The 11,129-nt window shown below is 44.8% G+C and overlaps 1 protein-coding gene across 2 annotated transcripts; it reads right to left on the bottom strand.

Moving 5' to 3' along the window:
• Positions 1–4,104: 4,104 nt before the first annotated feature.
• Spink2 (serine peptidase inhibitor, Kazal type 2) lies at positions 4,105–10,514 on the bottom strand. 2 transcript variants are annotated; one of them, NM_001008870.2, is made up of 4 exons: positions 10,385–10,427; positions 8,651–8,712; positions 6,314–6,423; positions 4,105–4,399 (listed from the first exon to the last, which is right to left on the bottom strand). In NM_001008870.2, exons 1-4 carry the CDS (start codon positions 10,425–10,427, stop codon positions 4,354–4,356), a joined length of 261 nt encoding a protein of 86 aa, NP_001008870.1. In that variant the 3' UTR covers positions 4,105–4,353. The 2 variants fall into 2 exon arrangements, with proteins under 2 accessions (NP_001008870.1, XP_087440126.1); XM_087584000.1 differs by lacking the exon at positions 4,105–4,399 and having other exon boundaries at positions 6,333–6,419; positions 10,385–10,514.
• Positions 10,515–11,129: the final 615 nt, after the last annotated feature.

Raw genomic sequence — 11,129 nt, 5'->3', positions numbered from 1 at the left:
ACCCACTTTTCTTCTCCCAACTTCAGGAGCTCTTCCTCTTTAAAACAAACAAAGTGGACTCGGGGCTGCCTGTAATGTGCTCGAGGAGATTCTCAGGATTCCCATCCCTGAAGAAAGCTGGTCTCCCTCCCACTGCAGGCATCAGTGGCCGATGGTTCCTCAGCCAGAGTGGGCCATCCTGCAACATTCTACGTTGTCCCGGCTAGCCTTAAATCCCCAAATGTCCTCCTGCCCCAGCTTCCCTAGTGCCACCAAATCTGAATGGAATCAATATGGAAGTAAATTGCAAATCCCTGCCTTACTATCTACTGAAAGACCCCCGGAGAGGACCTTTCCCTCAGGAGGAGTCCCAAGCGCCCAGTGACCGAGCCGAGTCCACTCGGATGCAATCAGCAAGAGGGTTTATTGGAAAACACAGGTACCTGCGGGCACACAGGACTTGCGCGCCCAGCAGCTCCAGCATGGGGCTTTTATAGGGATTGGGGAAGCAGAAGCGGGCGTACAGAAGCAGATGCATAGTTACGGGGACTGGTGGATTCAAACGAGGCACATAGACATGTTCACATATGATTGGCTATTTCACATGATGAGGTAATAAGGTATAGCTACACACATTGGCAGGTTTTGGGGCGTCCTGGATGTCGGGGGCTGGGGGCTTATCTCTTCCTGCCAGGTGGCCTGTGAGTCAGATCCGGTACTCCTGGTCTGTTCTGCATTCCTTTCCTTTTATGGTCTGTTAGTTCTAGCGGCAGGGCGGGGCTGCCTGGACTTGCTTTTCACAGTGTTTAGCCCTGAGTCTGAATTTAAAACTTATTCTTTTAACTTCATATTTTTAAACCTCAAATCTGTATAATTTTCCTTTCACTACTTCTTTATGGATCTAATATCAACTTAAAATGATGCTTAAAGGGTGGAGAGCCCTTGATGCCGCTTCAAGAATATTGGCAAGAGCATTTACATTGGGCTAGGACAAGGCTCAAGATGAATACAGCAGAGGGTTGTATTGTATTCCTTGTATCTTGGTCGTCCTGATAAACCCCTAGACACAGTGACCATGGGACTTTGTTTATTGCCTTGACTACTACTACTACTACTACTACTACTACTACTACTACTACTACTACTACTGTTTGTTCCCTGACTACTTTGTCTTTGGGAGCTGACCCTATTCTTTGCATGTACCTGGAGTGATAAAAAAAAGCAGCCTGGGAAAAAACAAACCTGATTCAGCACTGGCTGGAGTCATGTTATAATGTTGTCTAATTGTCTCTTTTTATTTTCATCCTCATTCCCTCCCTCGAGACCCTGTTGACTGGTTGAGCTGGCTTGGTCATTAAAGCTGTAACATACATCCAAGATACTGTGGTTCATGTTATCGGTAACATTGTTTCTGCTCAATGTTTTCCACGCTCCGGGCATTCCCACTGCTTTCATTTCCTGTTGTCAAGGACGTAAGCTCAGAGATCTAAGCAGGTAACATTGAAGGATATGGGCCTTGATTTCCTGTAAGCACAATATTATTTCTTATCATAAAAAGTACAAAATAAATCACAAAAAGTAACATAAAGCCAATCCCAAACACTTACGGTGTATGTAGAAGTGTACAGCTCTCCACGCTACACAGAAAATTCTTGCCAGGTGGTGGTGGTGCACCTTTAATCCCAGCACTCGGGAGGCAGAGGCAGGTGGATCTCTGAGTTGGAGGATAGCCTGCTCTAAAAAGTGAATTCCAGGACATCTAGGACTACACAGAGAAACCCTGTTTCAAAAAAACAAAATTTTTCTAAGGAGATATTTTATGTAGTTTAGACTTGCAGTTATTTATAAAAATATTTATTTTTTAAAGATTTATTTATTTATCATATGAGTACACTGTAGCTGTCTTTAAACATGAGAAGAGGGCATCAGATCCCAGCAACCACATGGTGGCTCTCAACCATCTGTAATGAGATCTGATGCCCTCTTCTGGTGTGTCTGAAGACAGCTACAGTGTACTTATACATAAAAAAATAAATAAATCTTTTTAAAAACACTCTTAAGGAAGATATTACTGGTGATAAAGAGACAGCTAATTCCTTGAATGAATATACATTGGATAATCAAACTATAATAATTAGTGATAGAGGGAAAAAAATTTTGTCTTTTCTGGAAAAATGGAAATTAAAACAGTGCCACCAGGGCTGGATAGATGGTTCAGTGGTTAAGAGTACTGACTGCTCTTCCAGAGGTCCTGAGTTCAATTACCAGCAACCACATGGTGGCCCACAACCATCTATAGTGGGATCCAATGCCATCTTCTGATGTGTCTGATGACAGCTACAGTGCAGTCATATATATATATATATATATATATATATATATATATTAATCTTTTTAAAAATAAATAAAAACAGTGCCAGGTGGTGGTAACAGCTCCCTGGCTCTCCTTATCACAGCCTCCTTTAGACACGGAGCCTCCATTGCCTGAAAATGACCCTCAAGCATAGGGTGAGGGATTTGAAATCAACCAATCTTATATTTCCTCCATTTCCTGATGAGAACCCATGACCACCCAGGCAAGCCAGGGAACAGAAGGAAAAGAAATCAATTCCCCAGTTCCTCCCTGGCTTGGTGTTTTCAGCCAAATCAAAATGTTTATATGCACTAGCCAATCTATTCAAAACTCTAGAAGGAGGGACAGCATTGAACAGTCCTCTCATCTAATCTTGAGAGGCAAAGAAAGAACTACAGCTATTTGAATCCAGAGTAAAATGAAGCATTTGTGTATATGTGGAGCCTACACTGCCTTTAAACTTACTTATTCCACTAACTTGTGTCCTAACTTGTCGGGTATTATAGCACACGATGATACACCTCTGGATGATACACACTATCTACAGCATGAGGGCCATAAAATACCAAGTGCTTACCTTATTCTCTTTGCTCAATTAATAATTGGGAGGGTCCTCAGGGGAGGACCCAGTGTTGTCAACAATTACATGGATTTGATACTCGCTCTATTATATTGCCCATAACCAACAATTAATTTTTAAGAGTGTTACAAACTCTATGGGTTTTTAACTTTCATTCACAGATTACGATGAAAAGATAGGAAATCATTAGCCATTATAATATCCACCTTCAGCTGTGCTGTTTCCTCACATAAACTGAATTTGTCATTACAAACTCTCTCTCTCTCTCTCTCTCTCTCTCTCTCTCTCTCTCTCTCTCTCTGTGTGTGTGTGTGTGTGTGTGTGTGTGTGTGTGTGTCCCCTCTCAATGCCTTGAATCAGGGTTCTAAGACCCTGAGGTACATGGCTTTTCCGGGGCTGAGGATATGGCTCAGTTGGTAGAGTGCTGACCTAGGCAGGCACGAGGAGGGCCTTCTGTTCAGCATCTCCTGAGAGTGGCTGGAGGGTGCCTGTTTCCTCAGCTCTTAGCACTTGGAAGTAGAGGTAGAAGAATCAGGAAACATGACAACCTGTTTCAAAAGATAGGGTGGATTTTTTTTTTGAGGAATATTCCTAGTAGAGAAAGAAATATTTAAGAATAACAATTGAGGATAGACGTAGTCTATATTTATGAACGACTTAATTAGAATAATTTCTGTGTTCCTGGTCACTTCTCCACCCCACCACCTAGCTACTACTTTGTCTAATTCACGTGTATCCAGTTCTCATGTCATGTCTCTGTGCATTTCCTCCTTTGACTCCTTTAAAAACATTTAAGTTACTACATAAAGTATTAGGTAGATAACATTATGGTACGTTCAAATAAAGGTTTAGATTTTCCTTTACCTTCACCCTGACCCCACCCCACCCCACCCAACTCCCCCTAACCCCCCTGAGAACCACCTACTGGCTTCTTTCCTACTTGGAGTCTTCCTTTTACCCCAGACCCCATCTTTCCACATCATTTATCTTTACCTTCTCTTGGTTTCCCTTTTACTTTTCTCAGGTTTTACCCACATCTTGCACCCTTTGATGTTTCCTGTGCAAGCCTTTCTTTCTCCCACTAATCTCTCTGCGCCACTTAATTCTCAGGCTCAGTGCGAAAACCCGGAAACAAGGCAGGTTACACTTCCCATCAGGTCGAAATAGCACTTTCAGCAGATCAGACGAGTGATTGAATTCAATGCTCATTTTATTCCAATGAAATTAAGGAGGCAAAAGTTGCCTGGGTCGTATAAACTGTAGGCTGGAAGCCCAAGACAGGAGTTTTAAGTTTATGAAGCACTTCCAGCCTCTACCCATGGAAGTTTTGTCAACAAGTATCATGCAAAGAAACGGGGAAAACAGAAAAAGGAGTGGGATTCTAGCAAGGAGCACTGGAGAGGTAGGGGGGTTCTCCATCTGCTCTCCTGCAAGCTGCCCATCAGCATGGCTCGTCCTTGATGATGTTAATATGGCTACCATCCTCCCTGCAAAGTGAGAAACCATGAACATGGTATTAGTGCCTATGGTGCTGAAACCCGGACACTGTTTGCATTTTAAAGGCCTATGTCCATCATGCATTCAGTTCCTTTTTTTTTTTCCCGGAGCTGGGGACCGAACCCAGGGCCTTGCGCTTGCTAGGCAAGCGCTCTACCACTGAGCTAAATCCCCAACCCCCATACATTCAGTTCCTGTCGGGACTGTATTTACTTGGTCACTTTTAAAAGTTAATCCAGAAAACATAAAGGGTAAAGACCTTATTTCCCCATTTAGCCATTCCCACCACACACACACACACACACACACACACACACACACACACACACATACACACACATATACACACACTAAACCTAAGGTAGAGGGTTCTAATCATACAAAATGTCCCATGAAGGCTCGGATTGTGCAGTGGAATCTCAGATACAGAAATGAACTCTGCTATACATACCCCCGGGCGCTATGGCCATGTCATCAGTGTGTTGCATGTAGGGAGTCAAAAGTCATACACTGACCACTTATAGCATTTTACTAAGTATATATAGTAAGTCTTACCTCCAACAGGTAAATACAGAGTGTACCTGCATGCCCTGTAAATCTAAAAGGAAATATAACATTCTGTAGGCCTTAACTATAAAATATAGACTTTTTGTGGGTCCTATAGTCCTGAGACTTGAACTCAGGGACTTACGTATGCTAGGCCAGTTCTCTACCACTGTGCTACATCTCAGCCCCTAAATATGCGATATGCTCCTGTCTTTCCCTTCAGTGGTGAAGACTGGTCCCAGGGCCTCTTGTATTCTAGGCAAACTCCTGAGCTACCCTTTGTCTCAACTACACTCTTCGTTTGGGAAAACTGCACACGGAGATAGTGACACAGCTCGACTGTCTGCTGCTTTGGAGTTGGCCAATCACACGCTTTACTCTCTAGCTTTGATCTAAAAATAGACTGCAGGTCTTACAGCTTTTAAATGTCTGTACAAAAAGCAAAAATAGTTGAAGTCACATTCGACTTCTCCATCTGAGAAAGGAGTTACTACCTCCACCAATCAGAATTCAAGAAAAGGAAAGAGGCTCTTCCGGTCTCTTTGGCCTCGCCGGTAGAAGCAAGACGATGAAAAGAATGTCATCCATTGGAATGTGTCCCGATAGGAGGCGCGCGCGCGCGCGCGCACACACACACACACACACACACACACACACACACACACACACACACACACACACGCTGTGCCGCCGCTGTGGCTCCAGGGCCTATCCCCTTCAGAAGTCGACCTGTGGCAAATGGGGCTACCCTGCCAAGCGCAAGAGAAAGTATAACTGGAGTGCCAAGGCTAAGAGACGAAACACTACCGGGACTGGTCCGATGGGGCACCTAAAGATTGTCTACCGAAGGGGTTGGGGATTTAGCTCATTGGTAGAGCGCTTGCCTAGGAAGCTCAAGGCCCTGGGTTCGGTCCCCAGCTCCAAAAAAAAAAAAAAAAAAAAAAATTGTCTACCGAAGATTCAGACATGGATTCCGTGAAGGAGCAACACCTAAACCCAAGAGGGCAGCTGTTGCAGCATCCAGTTCATCTTGAGGATTTCAATCGGTCATAAAATAAATGTTCTGGTTTCATAAAAAAATAAAAGGGAAGAGAGCTGAGTGGGGGAAAAGGGAAGACAGCTGTGAATGTGTGTGACCTGGGGCTGGTCGGTAAGAGCGCTTGCTGCTCTTGCAGAGGACCCCAGGTTTGATCCCAGTCACAACCATGTGGGAGTTCTGTTCCAGGGTCTTCAACTCTCTCTTCTGACCCCTGTGGGTACCAGATATACACATTGTGCACATACATACATGTAGGCAAAGCACTCACACACATAAAATAAAATGATCTTTTTTTAAAGATTTTTTTTAAATACTCAACCTGATTTTCATGCACAGAGTGCATTCATTCCCATAAGTGTTCATATCCGTTCCGCACACAGGGCTGAGGTGCTTGGAGCATACTGGGTAGTCAAAACGATGACAGTCTGGCTACAAAAGAGAAAAGCAGAGAAGTAAGAGAATGACCTGAGACACAACCATTATACTGTCCCCAATGTTCCCTAAATGTCATAGAAATATCCTACATAACTACTTATGCTTTCTCTCCGCCCTCCAAAAATGAGTTTGTAACGTAAAATTCATATGTGAGAGTTCAAATACAATTACAAAAAGAATAAAGAAAAAAATGAGCTCAGAGTAGGTGTGGTTCAAACCTGTCATTCCAGTACTTGGGAAGCTGAAGAAAGAGGACTGCCTCCAGTTTGAGGCCAGCCTGGGAGACATAGCAACTTCTAGGCTAGCCTAAGGAACACATCTAGACTTTGTGCCCTCCAAAAAAAAAAAACAAACAAACAAAAAAAAAAAACCAAAAAACAAAAAAACAAAAAAAACCCAAAAACCCACAACTCAGAGCCCAGCCTCGTTGGTACCATTTGGACAATAATCCCAGTACTTGGATGGCAGAAGCAGGAAGATCATTGTTCCAGGTCATACTCAGCTATACATCCAGTTTGAGACCAGCCTGGACCTTGTCTCAGACAAAAAAAAGAAAAGAAGGAAAGAAGGAAGTAAGCACAATACTGTTAAACACAGTGAGAGTTTGCACACTTAGTAAGCCTCATTTCTAAATCCTCCCTGGCCCATTTCTTACCTAAATCAACAGTGGTTTGGAGGGAGGGTTATCTATTTTGAGGCAGAATCCCACTCTTGGCCTGTCGCTTGCTATGTAACCGGGCTGGCCTCAAAGATATCTCTGCCCTCTGAAGCTCACATTACACCCAGAAGCTACAGTATGTTTTTTTAAATCTTTCTTCAAACACACCAGAAGAGGGCATCAGATCCCATTACAGATGGTTGTGAGCCACCATGTGGTTGCTGGGAATTGAACTCAGGACCTCTGGAAGAGCAGTCAGTTCCCTTAACTGCTGAGCCATCTCTCCGGCCCCAGTATTTTTTTTTTTTTTTTAAGCAATGCCTTTTACCGGGTGTTTTTTTTTTTTTTTTTTTTTAAGTATTTTAGATATTGCTCCCCCACACATAATTTTCCTTCATTACACTCATGTTTCCATTAGACCCTCGAGTGTTATAAAGTCTCTAACTCCAGCTAGGGACACACAGTAATACATGCTAGCCACATGCTCAACCTCCGTGGCTATACCCGTATAGGAAATATACTCTTAATTTGGAAAAGTGACAGCCTAGCCTTCACTCACTCTCCATCCCAGAGTCTAGAACGCTAAGCCTGGGGTGGTCCTGCACACCTGTGATCCCAGCACTCTGTCTCTAGCATGGCAAAGCCTCCCAGCTCAGGGGACAGTCGAAGGTTCTATTACATGCAAGTGATCAGTCTCAGTCAGGCAACAAGGGACAAATACGCTGTGGAAACTGTTTAGAGACGAAGATTGGATCTTGTACCTTCAAGTTCTTTACATAGAGAATGGCTGTAAACATTTTCACTGTCAAATAAATACCGAAAGGAATCCATCCTCCTTACATCTGACTTGTTAGAAGTCGGGCTGCTGCCCCTAAAGCCAGTCCAAGAAGCCAAATAACCCATTTAAGTGGCCAGGTCTTGATTAACAACTGTCAGTTGTTACTTTTGTCCTAGACCCCCAATGAGGACCAACCGAGTGAAGCTGTCTGTGCACCCCTAGCCAGTCTTGTAGGCTGCCTACCTAAAGTTTCTTTTGCCAAGAGCTTGCACCAGGCCATACCCAATGCCTCTTTCTGCACCTTGACACTTTCCCGAGCCTCTGTCAACCAGGGAGTCTCTACCCAGATGAAAATGTTGCTGAAAGACCCTTGACACTGCAGTTCTCAATGAACTGTCTCATTTTATTTTTATTTATGCCCACAGAATTTAATAGGATGAAATACGTGAAATGCCTAATATACAGAGTAACTATCATGCCTCAGTAAATTTGAATTATTAAAGGAAATGTTAGAACAAAGCATCCAGGGGGCCTTCGAAGACTGAGCCATTCTTGATTGAAAGGTACACTTTTAGCTGATGTGGTGGCTCATCCCTGTCATCCCAGGGCTCAGGAGGCTCTTGAGAAAAGAAACGTGTATACTCATTTTCCAGATCAAGGAAACTGCGTGAGATGCTGGCTTTACAAAGCCGTGCGTGGTTTCTGAAGTGACAAGTCTAGCTTGAAACCGGTTCAACACTTACTTCGCTGCATGAGAAGAGACGGTACACGGGCTTCATACTTACTGTTCTGAATTGTGACCTCTTTATGAGTTGAGAATCGGAAGAGTCCAGAGAGTCATCAGAAGCTGTAAGGAGAAAATGCTGGCATTGTAGGATGACTAAGGTAAGTCGTCCACAAAGATCCTTAAATCCCAGTGCGTAAATAAGATGGGAGGGTGGTTACAGAGGAAGTACCCTGAGCCAATCAGAGAGAAGCACACAGAGAGAGAGAGAGAGAGAGAGACAGACAGACAGACAGACAGAGAGAGACAGAGAGACAGAGAGACAGAGAGAGACAGAGACAGAGACAGAGAGAGACAGAGACAGAGAGAGACAGAGAGAGGCAGAGAGAGACACAGAGAGAGACAGAGAGAAAGAGACAGAGAGATAGAGAGAGACAGAGAGAGAGAGAGAGACAGAGAGAGACAGAGACAGAGAGAGACAGAGAGAGAGAGAGTAGAGAAAAACAGTTGGCGGGAGATGGCTCAATGAGTGAAGAACTTGCTGTGAACTGAGTTCTGATCTTCAAAACCCAGAGCTGGGCTTGGGTCTGAACACCTAGTCCTTGGAAGGAGCTGAGACAAGTGCATACCAAGAATTACCGGCCAGCCAGCCTAGCAGAAATGGCAAGCTATAGATTCAGCAAGAGACTCGGTCTCAAAAATACTGTGGAGAGCAATCAAAGACACCGAGCCTTCACATGCCTTCAAACAGACACACACACACACACTTAAGACACAAAGACCGGGGTTGGGGATTTAGCTCAGTGGTAGAGCGCTTGCCTAGCAAACGCAAGGCCCTGGGTTCGGTCCCCAGCTCCAAAAAAAAGAAAAAGAAAAAAAAAAAAGGGAAAAAAAAAAAGACACAAAGACCAAAACCAAAGTGGTTTGTGGTTTATCCCTACATGACAGTCTCTCTGGTGCCCCTCTCCATGCCTCTTTAAAAAGACCTTCCATCATTTCTTTCTGGAACTTCTAAGAAATGCACAGAAACATCTGATTCTGTTTCCATCAAGTTTCTTGAAAACTGACTTAGAAGTTACACGGGTCAGGGAAGTAACTAACAGTGCTTTTTGTCTGTGTGTCCAAGATTTTTTTTTTTTCAAATAAACACAAAACTCGGATTTAACTTTTAAGAGTGTGAGGGAGGGGCTGGGGATTTAGCTCAGTGGTAGAGCGCTTACCTAGGAAGCGCAAGGCCCTAGGTTCAGTCCCCAGCTCCGGAAAAAAAAGAACCAAAAAAAAAAAAAAAAAGAGTGTGAGGGAGCCCAGGCTGGTGTTGAACCGGCTGTTATGTTGCAAACAGGGGCATGGCTCTCCTGCCTCTACTTCCCAAATGCTGGGATTACAGGAGTGAGCCAGTACATCAAACTAAATAAACACAAAATTTAGTATAGGTGTTAGGATCTCAACTCTGCTTCCCCATAGATGTCAAGTCCATTCGGAAGAAGGTCTCGTAGGATTCCCACGTCTAGCACACCCCCAGGCTCGGTAGAGCTGTGGACACAACTCAAGTGTGTACATGGGTTCAGAATAATCTGCTTAAGAAAGGTAGAGATGGTGGTTGGAGCTAGGATGGAAGTCCCAACTGGAACGACAGAGGATACTTGACCCACAGCTTCCATGCCCACCACTCTCCACCGGGCACAACCGCCAGTAACGGTGAGAATCCGTCGCCTAACTATCCAAGCCCAGCAGGCCAGCGCTCTCAGATCCAAGCTGAGATTCTTCCTTGACACCAGACCCAGTTGAGCTTCACCTGCAAAGTCTGTGGCCAGGAGCAACAGCACCAGTCTCAGCATCACTAAAGGAGTTCTTCCTGCTCTGCTGGAAAGCTCTCCCGCACCGCGGTGGTCAAGGAGCCACCCGCCGGCGCCACGTGGGAGTGCGAAGGGGGAGGGGCGAGCGGCAGGCTAGAGGCTTGGCAGGAGGCAGGATCAAGAACGGAAGTTACAGGAGAGGGGATGATGGGAAAGAGGAAAATGGAGGGTTGGCCAGGGGGGAAGGGGAGACACACACACAGACACACAGACACAGACACACACACACACACACACACACACACACACACACACACACACACACACACACACCCCTTCCAGATTTCTAAGCAGTAAACCTCTCTACAAAGTTCATAAAAGCGACCCATGCCCTCACCCTTTCACACGGCCCTCACACGATACCATGCCTGAACTCTCCACAAGCCCCATACACATCCCCACAGGATCCCTCCACACCTCCACCACTTAAACACACAAGACACAAGCACATCACACCCTGCGCTCACAACCCAGCCCTTCTGGACACCCCTCCCATCTTTACCTCCCCTCAAGTGCTTCAAACACCCTATCCCAACCCGTCTTGACCACACACTCCACCACAACCTAACCCCTCCTCCTCAAAAGTAACACATGCCTCCACCACACAACCCATCTTTCTTTCACACACCCAAACACATCCCCCACTACGTACCCCACCATTCTTTCTATGCTCCAGATACCCCA

This window comes from Rattus norvegicus, chromosome 14 (genome assembly GCF_021556685.1).
Source record: "Rattus norvegicus strain SHRSP/BbbUtx chromosome 14, alternate assembly SHRSP_T2T, whole genome shotgun sequence".
Taxonomy (NCBI): domain Eukaryota; kingdom Metazoa; phylum Chordata; class Mammalia; order Rodentia; family Muridae; genus Rattus; species Rattus norvegicus.
The sequence above is the reverse complement of the archived record's forward strand: the minus strand, read 5'-3'. Positions and strand labels throughout refer to the sequence as shown.

Coding starts and splice junctions, on each gene's coding strand:
- Spink2 (NM_001008870.2), bottom strand. CDS start 10,427: ATGCTGAGACTGGTGCTGTTGCTCCTGGCCACAGACTTTGCAG. Junction 8,713..10,384: donor CCTGGCCACAGACTTTGCAG/GTGAAGCTCAAC, acceptor TTCTCCTTACAG/CTTCTGATGACTCTCTGGAC. Junction 6,424..8,650: donor AGAGGTCACAATTCAGAACA/GTAAGTATGAAG, acceptor TCTCTTTTGTAG/CCAGACTGTCATCGTTTTGA.